This window comes from Indicator indicator, chromosome 15 (genome assembly GCF_027791375.1).
Source record: "Indicator indicator isolate 239-I01 chromosome 15, UM_Iind_1.1, whole genome shotgun sequence".
NCBI classification, from domain to species: Eukaryota; Metazoa; Chordata; class Aves; order Piciformes; family Indicatoridae; genus Indicator; species Indicator indicator.
The window spans coordinates 10645470-10669510 of NC_072024.1; the positions used below are offsets into that span (position 1 = coordinate 10645470).

General features: G+C 37.9%; 1 protein-coding gene across 2 annotated transcripts in view; it reads right to left on the bottom strand.

Annotated features, from left to right (window-relative positions):
• Positions 1-24041, bottom strand: part of PRKAR2A (protein kinase cAMP-dependent type II regulatory subunit alpha) — a 59980-nt gene that overhangs the window by 17515 nt on the left and 18424 nt on the right. For both annotated transcript variants that reach the window (XM_054387314.1, XM_054387315.1), the window contains exons 2-4: positions 20323-20358; positions 1672-1724; positions 237-320 (exon numbers count right to left, since the gene is read on the bottom strand). In XM_054387314.1, the coding sequence (XP_054243289.1) occupies positions 237-320; positions 1672-1724; positions 20323-20358 (173 nt within the window). The remainder of the gene's footprint in view (positions 1-236; positions 321-1671; positions 1725-20322; positions 20359-24041) is intronic.

Consider the following 24041-nt stretch of genomic DNA (forward strand, 5'->3'; position numbering starts at 1 on the left):
GGGGGGGAAATAATTAAATAATGAACCTGACAGTAGTGGTAACTAACAGTTTGGCATGTTTATCTACGTTGTTCATTGATTGTTGCTCTCCAAACACATGGCCTAATCCAGACTGCATGTAATTAATAATTCATGAACTGACACGATGCAAACAAGTGTCTGGACTGTTAGATCACGCTATTATCTGTACCTACAAAACATCAACCCCACTTAAGATTCCGTTATAATGATATTACCTGATCAAGGTTTTTGAAAAGCAGGATATCTTTGCACGCTTCCTGCAGCCTGCGCCGCTGTTCATCGGTTTTTGGATGAACTACCTTTAACACAAAGCAAAACAAAACTGTCATGACAACAAAGAAATACAGACTAAACCTTCAGAGTGAAAAAGCAAAACACAGCTCAAGAATGTCAAAGTAAATAGTGCTTTTTGTTGTCTACATAAACAGTATTTATATATAAACACATTGTGCAAGAGCAAATGAAAGAGACATAAGAAATACATTAGTGCTGACAATTAACATAGCTCAAGAAAGACAAGAAATAAGAGGATGCCTTTTCCTTTCCCTTCCCTTCTAACCCAGCCACAGACACAGTCGAGGCTTGAGCATTTTCAACAGAAGAAAAAGCCAGTTTTCTTTCTAAACTTTAGGTATATTACTCCTAATATACTTATTGGTTCCACACAGGTAGTTTATAAGATTTATCAAATGCATGTATCTCAGCCCATCTAATGCAAGAAGTTAAGAAACATTTGTTGTTTCCTTGGGTTTTTCCAAAGAACAGTTACATTAGCAGACATTTCTAGAAATTCAGTGTCTGAAGTTGAGCAGATCTCAGATCCTTCTTTTGTAAGGAAACTGAATACTGAATCAGCAGCCAGGAAAATGAAGACTTTTGATGGAATAAATGTATCTAGGTTTACAAGTGTTTGGATAATCAGACACACTCATAGGGGTTTTTTAGCATCTTATTTATGAAGTTCTTGGGGTTTTTTTAAAGATAAATTAAATTAGAATCAACTTTTCATTGCAGAACTGTAAGCATCCTTGAGATGGAATCTGGAAATGAAACACCAGAAGTTCAGAGAGAAAACACTGACCCTCAGCAGCCAGGCTACAGGATTTCCTCACATAAAAGCCTCTCTAAAGAAACACAATTACATTATCTGGACTTGCAATTCCTAGAAATTCCTAACTTTCAAAAACAATAGAACAACAGGTGGCCAGTCTCAAAAATACTTCAACAAAGTATTTCTCCTACCCAGGCAGAACAGCTTTGACAGGAAAGGCAGTAATAAGCATGTGAGGAATTTTAAGTACCCATGAAGAAACAGCTGTGGTAAAGCTTAACTAATTCTTCACAACAGCATCGATGCTCCATGAATTGCTTCAACAAGCCTTTGAGATAATTAAGAAAGGAAAATATCCAAAATTTTAAAGATGATACACTTAAGCACAGCCCTCAAGTCCTTTGAAGTAAAATTTTATTAAAGCTATCGTGACTAAAAAACTGCATGAGACAAAGCAGCCCTAAATTTCACAGCAATGTCACTGTGTCAATGTCAGCATAACACAGAACAAAATGCACAAGTGGTAGGGAAAAGGTGACGTACAGACATCTGCCTGTCGAGCTGCAGAGAACCGTGCGATGAGATTCACTCATTCTTACCCTTTGTTCTGTATCTTCTTCCTCTTCATCTGGATTGAAAGCTTCAGCACAAACTTGTAAGGAAAAGGGGAAATTAGTAAAAAGAAGCGATTGCAAGAGAACATGAAACAAAATCACGCTTGAATTGCTTTATTTTTTTTTTTTAACAGGAAAAATGAAGTAATTTGGGGGTTTACATGGTTACAGTGCCAGAGGCTTAAATCCTCTCTGAGCAGGCACAGCGTGGCTGTTCTCAAACCCTCATGCAAAAATAAAATAATCCTGCCTGACGAGTACTCCAAAACATGCACACACATATTTCCTTTCTATTCTTACCAAATTATAATAATCTCCATTCAGATACATTTGCAAACATCTTCTCTAAAATACAGGGGGAAAATACTGTAGCTACATTCCTTTCTCTTTCCAGTGCAATGTATACAGCAGAACACAGTTAAAAGCATAAGGAGGCATGTAGCACTCCCTCCACCTGGTCAGAGCAGCAAGCAAGTATCTAGATTCAGGGGGGAGGGAGGGGATAGGAGATGGTTTCCACACAGACAAATAATTTCCCAAGTTAATTTATCTGTGAATGTGAACAATCACTTGACTATATTACATTCTATGACCATAAAAATTCTGTTTATTCCCCTCCTCCATATACTCCTGTATGTTACTGTATTGAATCAAATTAATGTCAAGTAGGCATATAAAAACAACTTTAAAAAACAACACAAAGTTGAAGTTTTTTTTCTTTTTAGGAAATGAGAACATTTGTGGAAACTATACACTGTGGTGCACAGGAACAAGGCTCTGCCAAATATCATTATAAATGCAGGATCAGTTGTAAGAGGCAACTGTAACGGTGAACTGCTAAAATTTCAAACCATTGTTGTTAGGTTTTAGTACTTTGGAAAAGGCTTATCTTCACTTATCTTAACTGTTATGCAATTTGAAACACTAAACACAGACACCTTTGGCTGCTAAAAGCCCACAGCTCTGGCTCACATCTCTATCAATTTGTGGACATTTGCAGCTCTTAATGTCAAAGTGAACACTACATTCTAACTAGCTGTACAGATCGTCAGGCAAAGCAAGAGTCAGTCCTGTTCTCACCTCGTTCTGCTTTTACTTCACTAAGGGTGGTCTTACTTCTAAGGTTATACATTTAAAATTTTACAAGGAAACAGAGACAAGCCTTTTTCTTTGTACTTTTATCCAACGTTCTGACAATACTGAAGGCTTGGCAGAATGCCCAGAAGCTCACTGTAGTGACATCTAACCACTGAATGGACTTAGAAAGTATAAATAAGAATCAAGTGATTTAAAAAAGAAATAAATAAAATCTAGAAGACCTAGCATTCAGCAACACGCAAAGACTTTGAAAACACATACAAGGACCACTGATCTTGTCATGGTGCTTTCAAAGGGACTATAAAAATGCACAAGTCCAGCATAATTTGCTATGAAAAGATGTGTTTTAGTTGGGGTTTTTTTTCTGCCTAAAAGGTATAGGTCTCTCCTAGCAAATTAGATTTGAATTCCTTTCTTTCCTGGAGAGGTTGAAGAGACCAAAACTCAACACAAACATTCCATTTATCAACCCAAAATATAAGCATCCAATCATATAATCATTAAGCATTTTAAGAGTAGTTATTGCTCGAATGATAAACCCAGTGTTGCATTGCCTACAATGCACATGCTTTTAGCTTAAGAGAATGGTCCACTCACATTTAGGGCAGATACTTTACACAGGATAAACAGCATTTATCCCCAGTGGAAAAAAGTATATTCCATCAAACTGTCCAAAGTTGACCATATGATGGGAGAGTAGATGCCCCCAAAGCTGCAGAAATTGGACTGATAGGCAAAGATCTGCTAAATATGCAATACAAAGGCACTAACAAAGAGAACGTTATTGTCATTTCAGTGTGAAAGCTTTCCTCCTCCTCACTTTACCATAAGGATACAAGTTTATTGTGAAAGCTTTGGATTTTTTAATAAGGAACATATTCTCAGAAGAAAATGGTTTAAACAGTATGGTGAAACTGGAGGTAAAAATATATCTTTATTCTTTACAACCAACATATCTTACCAGTAACTATAGTTCAACTATTTATTGTGCACTATAAAATGCACTTCCATGTGCTTCTGAACGTACCTGGCATATAAGCACATTCAAACTGCATTAAAGAATTCAGAGATCACTGTACTTCACTACATCATTTTACCATTTCATTCTCAAGATTAGGCTGCAAATTAGATTTTGTTCTTGCCTCAACTGCAGGGAAATTATTGCTTTAGAATTGAGGAAATCTTCTTCAAGGTTTCCTTGGAAAAACAAGCTTAATTACCACAGCTAGATGATAGTATTACAGCAAAGCCTTATCTTAAAACATGCAGCAATCAAAACAACACAGGTCTCTACAACTTTAGTATCAAGCAGCTTTGGGAGGGATCTGTACATCTAAGTCTCCCTAACTAGCAAGGGTGAAAACAGCTTCAGAGAGCCCACTATGGATATAGACTACAACTTAGTGCCCTTCCTTTACACATGGAGATCAGTTCTCCAGTACCCATGAATGGGCATCACAGAAATACAACAAAAATGTGGCAAAAAAATACAGCTTCTTCCCATGCTGTCACCTAGAAACCCTTCCCATTCTACTTTTCATTCTTCAGCCTCCTGTTGGGATTTCTTTTTTCACGTAGAAATGGCAGGGCAGAAATTTTGGACTTTGACTGATAGCTCTGATTGACAGGATTCTATTTACTCGCAGGTAGAGCTGTAACACTTAATGTAACATCTGTTGTGGGATGGTTCAAAAAAAAAAAAAAAAAGAGAGAGAGACAGGGAGAGAAATGATTAATTCTGACCTCAAGCTTAAATTAATATTGCAACATGATGGAAAGCCCACAGAAAGGTTCTCAGCCTACTCCTAACCAACAGCATTTTCTAAACATTTTAAAACATGACTAATGCAAAGAAAAGGCAAACATTACATCAACTTCATCCTGTAGTTCACATCGCAATACATCCAATTTTTCTTTCCACTATTTTTAATTGGTAAATTACTTGTGGGAGTCCTGGACTGGTGAACATATTACCTGTCAATATCTGTGTGTCAGTCCTAGCTTCAGAATGTCTCATGTTACCTGTGCTCAGTATTGCTTCTCTGTTCTTCTGATTTAAAAGAACCCCCAGAACTACCCTAAACTCTGCCAATCCCTGTCAGAAATCTACAGAAGCTGATTTCAGGACTCCTGAAGGTTAGCCATTTGCAGGTTACAGTACAGCCAGTCCCAATTAAAAAAAAAAAAAAAAAAAGTTTGATCTCCCATCTTGATAGAATGCAAACATGCTTGCCCCACAATTTTATACATGGCCAAATTAATGTTTTAACTATTTCAGTACTCCAGTAAAACAAGCATTCCAAGGCAAGTTTGCTCTCACAAGATTGATTATCCTAAGGAACTTTGTTGGCAGCACCTTTTCAGACTCATTGAAACAGCAGTTGTAAGGCATCTCTCTCTGAAGGTCATCCAGCCCAACCTACCCATTGCAGAGCTATCTGCAATGCTAGATTGGGGCTGACATGGAAACCACCCTGGCAAAGCCTGCACGTCTCACTGGCTAACCTGCTCCACTACACTCCTGGGGAAGAAGTTTTTCTTAATGTGCAACCTGAAGCTCACAAAAAGCTTGATATAATTTGAAGGGACTTCTGAAATCCCACCTTTTCTGCGTGAGAAGTTTCAGCACAACACTGACCTTGAGCAAACCCTAAGCATGAATGCATCAGTGAAAGTTATGTACAAGTGTGACATACACCCCAGATACGTATTTCCAATACTACAGCTTTATCAGCATATATCATGCAGACCAGGCTTCCTGCCAAATCTACCCACATAGTTCAAAAAGCTTTGGAACATTAAAAAAAAAACACCAGTTTTCAATTTTAAGAAGCTTTAAGCTAAAAAGAAATTCAGGCTTTTATCCTACCATCTACATTTAGTCTCTCTAGCTTCTGCAGCTAGTTTAGCTTTCTGCTCATACGGCACCTTCTTTGGCTTTCAAAACCAGGCACATCTGTTAACACTTCTGAAGGCTCAGAAATGATACAACTTGATCGCTGCTTTGTTATGCAGGTGACAGCATCTGAAAGCAACGAAGATCTTTCTAGCTGCAGCAATGACATAAGCAGTGGATGGGTGAGGGGGAAGCAATGGGTGGAGAGAGAATGAGAAGCAGCAAGAAAAGTTTGCCAGTGCAAATATCACCTTTGTTTATGCAAGTTTTAATCGTTCCTGAGATAATATTGTTCTGCAAAATATCTGTTTTGCCAAGATCAAAGTCCTTGCACTTTATGCATATCTGCATAGTAGTTCAGCATTTATCTCCCTTAAGCAAATAAAGCCTTGGTGAGGAATGCAAGCCACCCTGGTAGCTGAGACATCATTGCAACCGTTTTTTCAAAATAGTAGCTGAGAAGCTGAGGCCTGAAGACCTTCAGATATACAAAAAGAGGAAAATATTTCACATTGGACTTGAAAATTCTGTTTTATGTAAAGTGAATGTGTTTTTAGCATTTCTGGTTTTATTGGAAGAAGTAGCAAGACATGCCCTGTCATATTCTCTTTGCAGTTTTGGATAGCTCCTTCTGTATTCTGGAGTGAAATCCTACTCACTCATCTTTACCCATGAGGATCCACTACCTCCAACTGATCCCATGAGACCCCTTACTGAAAATCCACCCCATACTGAAGAGCAGTACGTGCAGAACAGCTTTTCCAGTCATTTATTCAGACTGGCAATCTTACACTATGTTTAAGGAAACTTTCTTTGCAGTTGAGTTTGCCAAAGCTTCAAACGTTTTCTACATCTGTCTTTCAAGGGACAGATGCATAGCCTCTTCTGGGAGCAGTATGGCAGCTGGAAAGGTGACCACTTCCAGTGGCTTGTCATTCCCTTCAACAGCTGAGTTGCTAAAGCAGGCAATTCCAAAACAATATAGTCAAGATGAACACAGGAAGCTTAAATAGAGCTAATACATAGACCTTTGCTGGCACAGCTGAACCTGATTTTTTGCAGTTCGGAAACAAGTTTCCTCTCACTTCTGTTGCTAGATAGCAAATTCTTCAGCTTAGAAATTGAACTTTGTTTCCCAAGTTAAAGATCTCACCGTGTCAAAACAGGCTACAGATTCATACCTTGATCCAGCAAGTGGGAAACAGAACCTGCAGCCTTTTAGCACTACCTGACCAATTTTCATATTCATGACAGTCAGAATGAAAGGTAGCACTGAAACCTGAAAAACAGATAAACTATCTGCAAGAAAATCAGCTCAGCCTTCAACTAATGAGAACTGAATGAAATCAAGCGTAAAGTTTTAGTTAGAAAGAACGTCATTGCACCAGCACAGAACTCAGATCTCAGGTCTTAAAGACCGCTCTTTCTCTTTTACTTTGTGTGCCAAATGGAATTCTCCAGATGCAGGAGTACCCACAGCAGTACCACCTCCTGACTTCCTTCTTATTTCTCAAGGAGGAATAACTGAGATATGACTTACAATGACTGGGACTTGAGCAAACAAATAGCAACATAGAGTATCCAAACACAAAACAACTTGCATGCCCATATCTGCCAAATCAAGTGTAAGATTTTTCAGCTGAGAAATATCCATAAATAATGAATTTAAGTGGCAAAGGAGAAGAATGGATTTTCAGTTCAGAAAATAGCTTCACATTTCATTCAAAGTCAAAAGGAAATTAAAATGAAATCAGCTCCTTTCTTCACAGGCATAGTTACTCTGTGTTACAGATGAACTACAAAGTACTGAGAATGGCCCTGCCAAACCAGCTCAGTCCAGCTAGGATTATAGCAGGTTCAGGCACAGCTCTGCATAATATCCTGAAGCCTGCTCAGGTTGGAAAGCTGCACAGATCGCTTTGTCAGGCAAAAAAGCCTATGAGACACTGATAAGCCTGTAAGGCTGTAAAATCCTGCACTGCCTCACCCAACTCTACAAAAAGCCAGCCTTGCCTCTACTATTGTGCATAAGCAGAAACAGGTGAAAACGTTCATCCAGTTTACCCAAAGCTTTGCTTGTACCCCAGTTCTCAAGGCTCACTCACCACTTTAACAGAGCAGTAAAACTGAGGTCACAGGCACGTCTTGAAAGCACCCACTCTAGCTCACAGCTACCTCATAGCACAATTCTGGACAGACTGTTTTGGGAGGTTGAGGCATTTAAGAGAACTGGATGATGCATTACAGTGCTTGCTATCCCTGTCTTCAGGAACCTGTGATAACCATTCCCTCAGCATCATTAAGCACTTTTCTGGTAGCATTATCTAAATCAGACTTCTCCAGCTTCGGCTCTTTCAACCGATACAGAAATGCAACAGTTCCGCTGACAGTGGCTTGTGATAAAAGTGTAATGCCACTGTCACACACTCCTACCTCATACTACACTTCAGTTAAGAGTTCAGAACAGACTGAGGAATCAATTAGAAATGCCACCTTTTATGATAATGTGGGGTTGGCAATCCAAGTCTACATGCAGAGACATCTTTTCTACCAAGACGTCTAAGTACAGACAATATAATAAGCCCTTTAAAATGATGACAATTGGTTGACAGCTATTTCCACATGTACATTTGTCTAACATATTCTGAATGGATTTTTCAAATATTTTTACTAAATGCATATCAATTAATAAAAATCCAGTTTAAAAGGTTTTATCAGATACAGAGTAAAAGAATTTGGACAACGCATTACAGCAGAACAGCCATTAAAATGATAGGGCCACAAATTAAACTTCTCCCCCCTGCTACAGGAAGATTTGGCAAAGTATTTAAAATCCCATATCCCTAGGGGCAAAGGAGAACTTTCATGATGAAAGACCTAGAATAATAAACGGGAAGTAGATAAGCACAGTCTCTTTTTTATTTATATCTTTACATCATATAATGAAAGCATTGCATGCAGACAATACTGCTTCAACTAGATTTAAAAGACAAACATAAAGCACTTCTAACCTACAATACAATGCATTCCTATTTTATTATTTCTAGGTAGCTTTTGTTTTATTGGGGTTTTTTTGCTTAACTTCTGCAACATACTGAAGCTAACAGGCAGGCCTTGCTTTGCCACAGCCATCCCACCCATCACAGGGGCATACAGCGCTAGAAAAATAATACACCAAAGGCTCCTTAGTGCCCTTTGAGAACCTGTTCCTGGGATCAATTATGGGAAGACGTTTCCTGTCAAAGTAAGAAACAAATTGCAGGAGGAAGGCATCCTATTGAATTGCAAGGAAACTTCAGAAGGCAATCCGCAACCTGTGTCTATTGAAGTTCTTTTCCTGCTCAGGAGCAATTAAAGTAAAATTTGTGCTTTGTGTCAAAGCAGGCCTGGGGATAGAAGTCTCTTATGCTCTTCTTTTACCTCTTTGGTATAACCAGATGAACAAAACACTTGTGGTTTGGTTTTATTTTTGGTTGGTTGGTTTGGGCATTTTTTATTTTGGGGTCTTTTTTGTACTTAATCCAACAGCTCTTTAGCATTGCATTTGCTTTATGCAGCTGCCTGTTTCATTATATCAAGTCACAACTTTTATTTAATGCTTTTACATATGAGTTATACAAAGTGTTTTAGCTGATCCTTCCACTCTGTGTGCTCACAAGTCGTTCAAGGGTCATAGGCTCCCACTTCACAGAAAGCCAGGTGCTGGAGAATAGTCAGGAGACTACTTTCTTTCATAGAATAAAACACTGGTAAAAATAACAGAATAAAATACCTCTAGATTGTCTAAACATACATCTGTGCACATGCTCCAATAACTCTACCTAACTCCTAGACTGTAATTTTTGATCATTTGAAATCCTGCAATTTACATAGGGCTTACTATGAAAGCATTCTGTAGATAAAATAGAGCATTCCACAAGTAGTTTCTTCTGTACAGCTGAAGAAGCCAAGGGAGAGGACTACCTGATTTCACAGAAATCACCTGCTCACTAGCCCACAACTTGTGCACTTTAGGCTCCTACATCTCTATTCATAACAGTAGAACCCAATGTCCCATCAGACACTAGCACGCTCTGGACCTTACAGTAAGAGATGAGTCTGCATGAAAAACAAAACAATAAAACACTTTCCATCATGGTAGAGGCCTCATTAAAAGTAAGAAAGCTTTCCAGATGGCAGTATCAAAGGAGTTCACAGCTCTGACACAGTAACAACCAAACCCCAAATCCTGCCCCTCCCATCTCAAACAGCACTTTACAACTTGCTACTTCCAATACCCTTTACTACATTTAAACACAACTCAAGGCAGGAGGGCGTTTTGGAGTTAGACATTATTATTCCATGTAGTGCACCCTGAGAAATTCAAATGAAGCAAGCTTTATTCTTGCATGTTAAGAAATTAGAAGACTGAAATGTATAAACATGCTGCTGACCTCGTTCAATCCTCCTAAGAGAGCCTTACCGATGAGATAGTCATCCATAAAAAAAGGTCTCTTGGAAAACATGATGCTACTACTATTTCAGAGCAACCAGATTCACAATTGTAGAAGTAAGCCTTCTGCTATAATGAATGATCTTTGTGTTTAGCCCATCACATAAATTTTACCAAGTTTCTAAATGGTTATTGTAAGCAAGGCAGATAAAACCAGAAATTAAGCACCAGTAACGTTTATGTGCCTGATAAACACAGTGATACTTTATCTCAGTTAAAAACAGCATAGAGAACATTCACTTCACATTCAGTCCACATCACCAAACAAAAAGTAGAGAGAAAAGATAATCTAGCTGAGGAATAAAACAGAAAAAATGTTCTTCCAGTCCAGAAATAGGAAATTTTCTTTCAGTTTCCAGACCAAGGCATTTTCTGTTTATATACCTGCAATTCTGATATGTGAACTGCTAGGCCTACAATAAGGCACGTAGTATTTCAAAAGAAACTGTGCACTGAAACACTTGTGTGTTAGAGCAGATATTCAGCAATGAAAATTACCCACATCTTTCTGACATCTATCATGACAGAGAACTGAAAGTCATCAGTGTAAAAAGGCATTTCTGAAATTAATAGTTCTGCTATTTGGATATGATTTTTAAAGACACCTAGACAATGTCCAAATAGATTAAAAACCACATTACCCCTAATGGAACAAGTAAGGCCTATTTACCTGTAGTGACAGGGAATAGTATGAAACCAGCATAGCTTTGACACAAAGGGATTGCATGCAGAGCAGTGATGTGGAAGCTCCCAGGTCCCTGTGCTTTGAAACAACTGGCACACAGGCAAAGTAGGGACTGTAGAAACCTGCTGTTTCATCCTTTGAAGAAATCCAGGAGCTACTCCCATTTCTGTGCAGCTGCTGAGCAACTGTTATGCCCTGGTGATTCCCAGTAATGGGGAAGGTGAGACTATTTGGCTTGACACAACTCATCCCCAGGATGAGTCAGCTCTCAACTATAGTGGCTCACTGAACAAATTAATTTCATTTACAGGAAATACAAAGCTGAGGGGTGTTCTCACTGGTGTGAAAAATGACTGAAGTTTCTGAAAATACATGGGACATCCTTTCATATTTAAATCAGGTGTGTTTAAACTTTTCTGTTCTACATGGGCTATTCAACACACTCCACACTTCATCTGAAATTACAGCAACATGAACTTGCCATGAGTGTATTAAGCAGTGTAAGAGCACAACATCTATGACTTTGTCTAGAACTCTGTATTTAAAAAGGGATAACGTGCTGGCTTATTTATTCACAGGAATAACACAAAGCACATCTAACTCCTGAGGTCATTCCACATACATCACGGCATCACAGTTTGCACTTTTTAGCCCATGCATTTTGACATTTCTTTCTGTGCATTTGCTTTTTGTTTCTTGCACACAACAAACCATGTGGGAAGATTTTCATTTGGGCTATAATTCACATGTTAAAAAGGAGCTTGGGTTCAAAACAAGGCAGGAGGGGAAGGATAGAAGAAAGGCAATCCTCTTTTCCATCTCACCTCAAAAAAAAAAGAAAATTAAATTCTAACCCATCAAAGGCTGAAAGAATGATGTTTTGTTTTAAAATAAATCAGCTGAAGGCTGATACATAAATATTTTTAAATTATCTAAAGATACACACTAGCCTTTATGTAGACTTTTTAAAGCTCTATAATGTAAGAGAGGAAATGAGAGTTAACCATCTGCACCTTTTGCCACCTGAATACTTTTGAAAAACTGGTCCTTACTTCATTGCTTAAAAAGGTGCAAAGCTAGACCTTGTTCACCCATTTAATAAGGACTGATCTCAATTAAAATATTTGACTTCAGATTAACACCTTTTGTTATGTAAAACTGTAATTATGAGCAATTATTTAGAAATAGTAAGTAAAAAAGAGGAAAAACTGAATTAATCCTACTCCACTGTAGCATTTATATTCATTTATATCAGCATTTCGTAGATCAAACCAGATTTCATCTGACCAGGTACTGCACTGGCTTAATTTTTAAAGAAGGATAGGAAGTGTTGCATTTCTTTTTATGTCATTAAAAACAAATCTAGCAGTTACAAGCAGAACTATGCACAAGTGTGAAATCCAATCATTGTGAAGTCACAATTGTTAATTTCCAAAAATAAGCTTTTCATTAGTCACTGAATGCCAACTACATGCCAAGAAATTTTAAATCAGTCTCAATATTGCAAGCAGAAAACAAGCTATTTTTTTGTTTTGTTTAACAAATAATGATTCAGGCACTTTCTTACAGGAGAGCACCCACACAATTTATCACCACTTTCATCTCTCAACCCACACACTTGGCTTTTGCTCATATCAACATTTTTCAAAATTAATTATTTTCACTCTAGTTATGATACCAGCTTTGCAATCATTAGAGCTAATAAAAAAAAATGACAGAAGCATCAGGCTGTTGAAAAATGTCATTCACAAAAATGTGAATTTTTTAACTCAAAATTCTCTTACAAATTTTCATCTGCATGAAAACCTTTCAGCAGAAGTTATGTCATCAGTTTTGTAAGATGGTCAATAATCAATATAAAAATTCATTAAATATCTGCAAGAGAAGAAAACAGACCATGATTTTCAAGTCATTCTCTGATAATCAGACAATCTGGTAAGTAGAAACCGAAAACAATGGCACAGAGAAAGTCACTCAGTCTTCCTCCCCTGATGATTTGAAGTGATGAGATTTTATCACTAAATTGTAGATAGTGGCCTGCAAGAGAAAATGCTCAACCTCCCCCAGTGCTGCTTCTTGCTTCATTGCTACTATTAAGATATCCTAGTTTAACAGGATTCCAAAACTGTATTCTTTACCAAATACTAACATGCTGCATGGCAATAATTAATATAAAAGCTTTCTTAGAAAATGATTTTTCAAAAGCTGTCATTGTAAAAGGTTAAAAGCTACTAAAAAGATTCTTCTATGCATAATATTATCATATTCTGACATCTCGACTTGGTGGGGTGTGAAAAAAATGCTGCATCTCACTAGAAAGCCCAGAGAAATACAAGAATTTAACAACTTGTGTACTTCATAAGATGATTGCTCATCTTTGGTAGGAGCCAAAAGAATTAGTTCAAGGTAAAGAGTCCTCCACTGTCAAAATGAAGAACATAATCAGTAAGTTTGATGAACCAACAGTCATACAGGTCTCTAATGGAAGTCCGTATTATGAGGAAAGAAAAAGCTATCAGAAGACACTAATTTAAATATTATTTGAATACAAAATCCTATATCTACCATGGCTAAAAACAGAACATAAAATGTTGTATGAAGATGGATTAAAACAAACCATAATCAAAAACACCAAAGCAACCACATTGTTGTATCAGATTGCTAGAAAGAAGTGAAACCTCAAAAATGCTGATTTCAACCCCAGCAAGTGCTGTGGAAACTGACAATGTTAAATGTTACTATCCCTAACAATAAATTCACTGCTTACTACACGCAGGAAAACAGGATACAGTAACATTTAAACAAAATTATCCTCTACAGAAGTAAACACTTATTCAGCAATCATCTTAGCAGGGGGGCTTATCACCTGATTCCAGGGACAGCAGATCTGATCTTTCTCACTTCACTGAGTCTGTGCTGAAAGCTGCCCTACAAAGGGACTAACTGAAACAAGTCTGGTTCATTTGATTATGTTTTATATTAACAGGAAAATTGTCACAGATCCTGACACTCATCTTACTTTGATGGTATAAAAATATTAGGAAAATAACTAACATTCATTGCTACCTTATATTATAGAATTCAATTACTCTTTTTATACAATTGTTGAATGTGTAAACTATAATCTTAGTCCTTTACCACAGAGGCCAAAAGAAGATTGAGGAAGGAGCACAGGAACATGTAGGAGAGAAAAACTACACTAGGTCACTCAGAAATAATTGGAGGAAACATATGAAAACCTTCTGTCATGTGTATGGCATGAGTGTCAGATTTTTTTTTCTATTCCATGAAGAAGTCACCAAGTTTGCTGGAGTGTGGGTGTTCTGTAGAATGAATCAAATGTGTCTAGAAATGGCAATATAAAAATCTAGCAAAGAACTTTACTTTTCTGAAATATGCTAAAACTAAAAGAGGAGAAACTATACCCAAGTGAGAATGCAGTAGGCGTTACACTCCTCATCCCAAAACCACTATTGACTTTCATTCATTTTTACACCGCCAGGAGCAAAACTCTGTTACGTGTCAGTTGTAACAGTGGGACAAAAAATCAATGCTGTCTTCCTTCTAGTTTTGAAATACCTTTGACATTTTTTACTTGAGAAAGGACACATCACTGATTTCTCCCATCTCCCTGCACACTCTACACTCTAGTCACCACCCAAGGGCTGAGCTGTGGTATTATCAGTGGTCTCTTACTATAGAAAAGCAATTAATGAAATAGTTTGTCAGAAGTCCCTATGCTTGGAGGAAGACCCAGAAATGTGATCAACCAAGTATAAATTTCAACACAGGCTACCTCTTGGAAGGCAGGCATCTGTATGATGCCCCATGCAGAGCTACAGGCTGGGGTCAGAGTGGCTGGAGAGCAGCCAGGTGGAAAGGGACCTGGGGGTACTGGTTGACAGGTGCCTGAACATGAGCCAGCAGTGTGCCCAGGTGGCCAAGAGAGCAAATGGCATCCTGGCCTGCATCAGGAATAGTGTGGCCAGCAGGAGCAGGGAGATCATTGTACCCCTGTACACGGCACTGGTTAGGCCACACCTTGAGTACTGTGTCCAGTTCTGGGCCTCTCAGTTTAGGAAAGATGTTGAATTGCTGGAGCATGTCCAGAGAAGGGCAACGAGGCTGGTGAGAGGCCTTGAGCACAAGCCCTATGAGGAGAGGCTGAGGGAGCTGGGACTGTTTAGCCTGGAGAAGAGGAGGCTCAGGGGTGACTTCATTGCTGTCTACAAATACCTGAAGGGAGGTTGTAGCCAGGAGGGGGTTGGTCTCTTCTCCAAGACAACCAGCACCAGAACAAGAGGACACAGTCTCAAGCTGCGCCAGGGGAGGTTTAGGCTGGAGGTGAGGAGAAAGTTCTTCACAGAGAGAGTGGTTGGCCATTGGAATGTGCTGCCCAGGGAGGTGGTGGAGTCACCATCCCTGGAGGTGTTCAAGAGGGGATTGGACGTGGCACTTGGTGCCATGGTTTAGATAGTCATGAGGTTTAGGGTGACAGGTTGGACTTGATGATCTTTGAGGTCTCTTCCAGCCTATTCTATTCTATTCCATTCTATTCTATTCCATTCTATTCTATTCCATTCCATTCTATTCCATTCTATTCTATTCCATTCTATTCTATTCCATTCCATTCTATTCCATTCCATTCTATTCTATTCCATTCTATTCTATTCCATTCTATTCTATTCCATTCTATTCTATTCCATTCTATTCTATTCCATTCTATTCTATTCCATTCTATTCTATTCCATTCTATTCTATTCCATTCTATTCTATTCCATTCTATTCTATTCCATTCTATTCTATTCCATTCTATTCCATTCCATTCTATTCTATTCCATTCTATTCTATTCCATTCTATTCTATTCCATTCTATTCTATTCCATTCTATTCTATTCCATTCTATTCTATTCTAATGACTTCCAGGCCATCCAAACCAAGCCTGGGCCGGCTGAGTCAAATCAGCAAGCCATGTAACACGAGTTAGTTACACTAGCAGAAGGCTCAGACCTTGCTAATTCACTTAAAGCAGCAGCAAGACAACTGTTCTAATGGGTAATTAGCACTGCGATTGCCCATGGCACCACAGTCGATGGCATCCTATAGCTAGGAGAATTTTTAATTAGTGAGCTGGATTTTTTTTTCTAGTTTCTACATAGGCATAACTTATTTGTAATTCTGCAAACAGGATTATTTAAGGAAGTCAGCCACCAGCTTGTACACAAATTAGAACTGACTGGCACAGTGCTTGAAGTCTGCATGCATGCCATGGAACCTCAACATGTTACATGCCCAAACATACTACACACAAGTAATCTATTCATTAGATAAATTTCTACTGGAACACCAAGCTCTTGTTTCTTTTTCTCCCTCCTAGCATTTCCTGGAAAAGGCTGTTTCTCTTCAGGAGGACACTACTTTACCACTCTGCACTTCTATAAATAATTCCATGAACATGATTAGATAAGTCCCCCTTCTCCAGGATGACCCTCCTAACACAGCCTATAGAGTTTTTCACTATCCCAGCTCATGGAGCCCTTTGTTGCTGGCTGAATCTCTGAATCAGCAAACAAAGCAATATTTCTCTGGTCAAGAAGCAAATGGGATTCCCTGCAGAGCCTTTATAGCTGTCAAACTGCCCGGAAGAGTTTCATGCCATGCAAGACAACCCTATCCCTCTCCCTCAGGGAACATACCAGCCTAGGAGACAAATAAGCAGCAAACACTGTGGAAACAGGGAGCACAAGCGAGCAGAACAAGTCTCCGTGTTCTCAATACTAGAGGGTGAGAAAGACGAAGTAGTATGTGAGAATGTGTTACTACCACTTATGGGACATGAAAGCAGTATTACCACTTTTGATCAATGAGTCGAGAAATGTAGAAATAAAATTTGTTCTTCTGGACAAGAAGGATATAAATAAGATACATTTTAACATAGAAGGTCAGCTTGACCTTTCTAATAGATTACCATTTGCCAAGCAGTTTTCTTAAATCCTCACTCCTTAAAAGTATTTTTACCACATAAACTAGAAGTGAACTAGTTTGCTCAAAGTTTTCAAAAAGTACAAAAATAAATTTCCTGACTAATTCTTTCTGTGTGTAAGAAACATTGTATTTTTAGTCATGACAGAATGACAGCTCAGTACTTACAATCATTAAAGAAATATTTGCTAGTACAGACAAGAGCTCCAGGTAAGATAGAATCAGAGAATGGTTTGGGTTGGAAGGGACCTTGAAGATCATCTAGTTCCAACCCCCTGATGTGGGCAGGGACATCTCCCACTAGACCAGGCTGCTCAAAACCCTGTCCAACCTGGCCTTGGACACTTCCAGGGAGGGGGCATCCATGAGTTCCCTGGGCAAACTGTTCCAGTGCCTCACCACCCTCACTGTAAAGAATTTCTTCCTAATATGTCCAGTCTAAATCTACTCTCTTTCAGCTTAAAGCCATTACCCCTCCTCCTATCACTACAAGCCCTTGCAAAAAAAGTCACTCCCCAGCTCTCCTGTAAGCACCTTCAGGTACTGAAAGGCCACTACAAGGTCTCTCTGAAGCCTTCTCTTCTCTAGGCTGAAGAGATCCAACTCTCACAGCCTGTCAATTCAGTAATCATCACAACAGGTTTTTTTCTATGGGTTTATCTAGCCTTAGAATTTGCATTAGTGTACCAAGGGAATCATGATTATCCTGTTATCTTTAGGCAGCTAATCACAACTGATGAGGAGTAATTTAATACTGAGGACACTAATGAAGCACCTTAAAAGAGGCTATGTGTCAGAAAGTGTCATAAACAATTGTTAAGTCTCAAAGAATACATAGCCAGTTGAATCGTTTACCAGAACGATTATTAGCCTGTCCTAAACTCTACCTATACTGTATTATCTTTTCCTCTACTTATAATTGTATTTTCTCTAATTTTCAATCTTGACCTACTGAACAATAACTTTTGTTCCCTAGACAGCCAAATGCTTAGAAGAAACATAATTGCTTGAAATTTTAGACTTTTTTTTTAGTATGTCCAATTTTTTTTTAATTCTTCTCCTGTTTTGTTCTTCCAGAGTACTGAAAATACATGTACAAGATTGTGCATGTAAATCTTGATACCAATGAACAATTTAGTTCTGCTCTTTATTCCCTGTACAAATGCATTGGAATAGCTGGTAAGACTGACAACATTCAACACAGACTAGCAGAAAGTTCTTCTGAACAGAAGACCACAAAAGAATACACAATTTGAAAATGAAAAAAAATTGTGTCAGTTTTTCTTCTCCATGGTTTGTTCTGCTTTACTCAATTAGTTAAAAACAGATACATTTGGATACTACACTGAGTAATCCAAAATGCAATTTTGGGTTGTTATTTGTTGGTTTATAAAGAAAAAAACAGAAATCCTGTCACAACTGTAGAAAGAAAAGTTTCTTAAAACTTAAAACATCTAACAAGGAAATAAATCAAATTCAGAGCACGAAAGCCAACAAACCAGTCATTCATTTTATGGAAAGGATAATAAAATGTGGTTGGCTGTGCCAGCAGGGGGGTGAGCTCAATAACCCAAGAGAACCTGCCAACTCAATCCTATTTCGGTAACTTCTTGACAGACACAGCAGGACAGAGTGCAAAAATACCCCAACCAAACAACTCCCCCTCACTCCAAACCAGTAGGTTTCTGTACTTTTCCTGCCAAGAGAAGGAAACGGGGGTCTCCTTGTATATGCATGACTGCTGTTTGCACCTCTTCTGCATTTTAGCAAATCCCACACTAATCCTAAGCCGGGCAGTTTATATATAGAATGTGGAGGAAACAGCCTTTTAATTGTGAAAAGTATTTAACACAGTCTGTCTCCACGAGAATTCGAACATGTATTGTAAACTCTGAATTAGTCTAGCTCTTCTTGCAGCAGCAGTGTTATTAAGCATCTAAGCAGTTCTCCTTTAATCTGATTGGGTAAGTTATCAATTTCATTTCACATTTGCTGTTTGGTTGTTCACATTAACCTTTAGACCTCTTCAGTGAAGGAACCTGGCATACCATAGCACAGTACTATGAGAACACCAATATTACATTTCAGTATTGAAGATTCAAGAAGATTACAACTACCCTCTGATTAAGGCTCAACTCTCTTAATTCAGCAATAATTCAGTCTTTAAGTTTAAATCTGAGATATAGTCACTTCTCATTTGTAAGATTTTATTCTGCCAGCAGGTTCCAGGATGGATTAGTTCAATTAGCAGAGAAAAGATGTCTTGGGACTCTCCAGATTAAGATACTCTACAATGTATGACTTCCAATATTTACTATCAGAGTATCAAACTCCATCATTCAAGCTAGTTTAGTCTGCCCTAAATTATCATGTAATGATATACTCAAACTACTGGGCCTGGCAATTTTTAAGAGTTATTAAGTTCTCACTATGCTCACAATTCTTAATTGTAATGGAATAAATACACAGTTACACCCTTAATCATATCCAAGCAATAGTAGTAAAGCAACTGACTGAATGGGTATTAGGACATTTTACACATACATTTAAACATTTCTGTCATATATTTATATACCATATATATGATATCAATAATGCCCCAGCATACCTGCCATACCAAAGAGCATGTCAGATAATAAGCATTACAAATCAAGTGAATTAGAACTGAAAACTAGAGAGAAAGCCCTGAACACATTGGCATTTTTATGAAGAAATTTTTCAAATCAGAATCGTAACAACATTCTAGACCAGCTGAATGTTAAATATATGAAGAAAAGGGAGTAACACATGCAAAGCAATCCACACTGCACCTCAAATGAAAAAAAATGCAATACCTTCCCACCTACACATAGCATTTGATTCACCTGACACTGTTCAGAAAAAACTTTAAAGAGAATTTGTTGGGAATACACTACTTAGTAAAGCTTGGTTAAGATAGAGAACAAAGAAACAATCTGCTGCTCCAGAAAAAGTGAACAGCTGTAAGTCCAACAACTTTAAATACCAGCTGCACAAGCAGCTCACTAACAGGGGACACCTTCCATTCCTTCATATTTCTGTATTCTAATCAGAGAGAAAATCCTTAGCAGCATGGAAGGTTAGAAGATGTGCTCCAGCAAAAATCAGCTGACACTTTTTCAGCTTCCTGCAAAGCAAGCTTTTACGATAATTACTACATTGCACAGAAGTTCTGAGTATTTCTGTACAGAATCATTACGGCTGCTGAAGCTGCTTCCATAGTCTGAGACCAACCACAAAACCATTTTCTGAACTACTCTCAAAGCATTGCCCATTGGTTTCTACAGAGAATTAAGAAACAATTCTCACTATTTCAAATAAAAACACTCCAAGTATCAGAAATACATGATGAAAGCTAAGGTTGCTTGTAATGTAATTCCTTTACATTACACATTTTTTACAATTCCTTTACAATACACATTTAAAAACTTTCAGCAACATGAAATTCTTAAAAGGAAATCCTACCTGATACTCTTCTGTTGTATCGGTTAATAACTGGAGCTGCAAAACAAACAAAAAAACCACAAAATTACAAATACTATTTACTATTAAAGTCATCATTTTGAATAACCATGATACATCTTTACTACACAAATCTCACAAAAATCTCTTTAAAACAAATTTTACATACTCCAGTATAAAGCTTTTAACCGCTTAACCCGACAGCCAGTAAGTGTTTGTTCAAAGTTAAAACCTGGTTTTCTAGAAGGCCCTTACATGCCAGGTAAGCAGGATTGGGGGTTTGTGTTTTTACCCAATTTTGAAAAAAAATATACCTCTGCAAGAGATTATCCAATTTTAACCTATCATCAATTCCCAGCCCACTTTACTTAGCATTATTACAAAACATTTAAGAGCTTTATGTCACCTATACCTACTTAACCTATGGAACAAAAGGTGCTGGAACCTGTCAGCTAAACCATTCTCACACAACACTCACACAACACAAGCCATGTAACTGTTCAGGCAGTGCTCCCATATTAATTCCAGCCATCTATCCTTCACCAAGGCTATCTTCCATAAGGACACATGTTTCAAGAGAAAACTTCTGAGACAGAGGATCCATTATTTCATTGCTTCCTTGTTCATGCTGCTAGGTACACAAGGATTTAAACTTCCTCTCTCTCATTTGGGATGAACTTCCTGACCATGGATTCTTTTAGAATCCTATTATATCCCATAGCAGGATTCAGTGTCATCAAAACAGCATCAAGTTTTCCACAGTGTTAAAAATAAGAGGAAAAAAACATAACCTTTTAAGGACAGTTAAGAGAGTACTATTATTCTGCCTCCACAAAGCTTTTAAGAATAAAATGATAGTTTGCTTTTCTCATACTAGTGACAGTTTTAACACGTATAAAATTTCAGGTTCACTTTTATATGTTGTCAGAAGACTCCTATTTTTATGCTAAAGAGATAAAATCTAGCATTTCCTAGTACAGAAGATTAGCGTTTTCTTTTGTTCTGGCTTACCAACGAAAAACTCTTTGCTTACGACTATTTTCTTTATTGCACAGAGAGTATAGCCACTCCTATGGCATCCTTCTGTATTTGTCATTAGAAGTACATGGAGAAACGCCTGGCATCACAGACTGCTGACAGAACAACTCATGAAGGCCCCACGTACACCTCAATTAATTTGTGGACAGATTCCAAAAAATTAGTTGAGGCGGAAAGGAATAATGCATTTACGGTTAACCCAGCCTAGTTCCTAGACTGGACACTAAAGGGCATCTAATTAGTGATGGATATACTAATTGTAATGCCTTACACCAGCACAACCATTAGAGCACACCTCTGCCTACACTCTAACAAGAACACAGTGAATCCAGCACTCCAAACCGGCACCACCCAGCAGAGCTGGTATCTTCAACAATAAAAAGGAATTGATGCTTTGAGAGAGGAAACAGTTCAAATTTTTTGTACCCATGTTTAGAATGTCCCTCTTGCACGCCAGTGAGCCACATGTCAGGTCAGTTACACATTAACTGCAGAAATTAGAAGATTTTCCTGGGAGATGGTTGCATTTAAACTCTCCATTATGCCAAAACCTTGGGTGCAGCAGAAGTCAGAGTCCTGACCTTTGGCACGGTCCCTGCTTTTACTTGGCTCATGGGAGTTAAGTAATTAGGTAAACAACAAAAATGAAGGTATATTAAACTGCTGTACCAGAAGAGACAAAACCAGCCCAGTTTCCTCCCTGGCAGCCAAAAGCAAGTGACACCAGCAGTGGAAAGGAAAGGCAGATGAAGTTGTGCATTCCACAGTTCTGCCAGAACTGTCTCAGGACAGCAATCTTACTCCACTGCTCATGAAAAATCAGGAATGTCTGCTGATCATGTGTATATTTTCCATACTGTCAGGAGGCACAGACTGAATTAAGCACTAGACAGGAACACTCAACAGGGGCTGTTTCAGATAGGAAAAAATTATAGATTTCTGGCTGTAGGATTCTTTTTTTTATTTACGGTTGCAATTTCTAGAACCAGTCAGTTCTCTAGTTCAAATCAAGTACTTATTAAATAAGTAGTTGTCAACTTTATGTCTGCATCACTTAACCTCACCCATCATTCTCCTTTGTCTGCATTAGGGAAAAAGAAAAAGCAAAAAAACCAACAACAAACCCAAAATAGTGGACATTTTTTATACACACACACACACATATATACCATGAACACTCAAAGAAGAACCAATGCTATGAAGGTGCTCAGCTTCCCAATGCAAAATTATCTTCCAATATCTTCAAATCAGCTACTTCAGTATAAATTAGTCACGTACTTGATAATAGAAAACTGCACCACCTTTTCTCCTCAGAGTAATGGTGCCATTCCATTTATTTAATAAAAATTAACTGAATCATTTGCATAAATAAATCAATACTGTACAGTCTGTTAAATTCACAAATGCACCTCAAAGAGAACTGCTGCCACACAGCTATACTATCACTCGGTTTAGCACCATTCCGTTTTTCTCACTTGAAAAGAGAGATGAATTTCAAAAACAAAGACTGGTATCTGATAATGCTGAGAACCACTAACCTCAAATATAGATTAATATTTTTTAAATACTTTCCAAAAGTGAAAAATCAGGAATTTCTCCAATATTCTTCAGTTTGTTTTGAAACTGAGATTTTCTTTGAAATACCTGATGTTACATTTTGTCATGCCATGCTTAACTTACAGGAGTTCTGACTAAGGGCCATAGGCTCGTGCTACAACTAAATCCCATAGGTGAAAAAATATATAAAAGAGAAAAGGACACTGATACTACCTTTTTTACCCATGCTTTTGAAAGCAAACCAAGAATTAAAGTATTTAAGCCAAACAAGTGACAGTAAAATTGTTCCCCAGCTTTTCAAATCAGCTCTCAGACAAGGCTTTTGCTACAGTGTATGGGATCCATTCTTTGTCAGTGTACTGAAGAGTGCCTGGTAAAAAACACAGCAATTTTAAGTTACAGGATGACTGTAATAGTATATATAGAGAGGTAAGTTATTTATTTCTCTATACCACTCGTAAGGATTGCACTCTACACAAGACAGGATTGAAATTAACAGAAAAATTACAACAGCCATTCTCCCAGCTATTGCTATCTTCTTCTTACACATACAAGAACATTAAATTCTTACAGAAAGGATAAATAAAACTCAAAATATCAGTTCAGGGTCAGAGGAAAAAACTAAACATAACTCAGGGACAAATGAAGAACTAGCATTCCAGGCATGAGCTTAGAGTACTAGATGTTACCACTCTGTACCTTGAAAACTTTTTTTCTCTTCCTCCACAAGCACTTTGCTTTTTACTATGACCTATGAACGATGTCTAATTACAATAAGGGGGAAAAAATGCCCACATGTTGATTGTTTGTGATATTGATACAATTTACAGCAGCAGATGAAGTTAAGCTACTGTGCACAGGGCAATTCAATACAGATCTTTCAGGTAACACTTTAATTCACTCAATTTTTTAGAGGCCTCCTAATGAAAGATAGAGCAAAATTTGTTACAGGTTGTATAAAATCAGTAGTATAGTACTCAGAGTTCATGGAGCATAGACAAAAAATACCACCAGCTTTATGAAAACAAATTAGCAGAAATCAGTGATTTCCAGAGTACTTTCCTATCAAAGCAGGGCACAAAATCAACCTACATGAACAACGACAAGAAAAAGCAGGAGGTAAACTG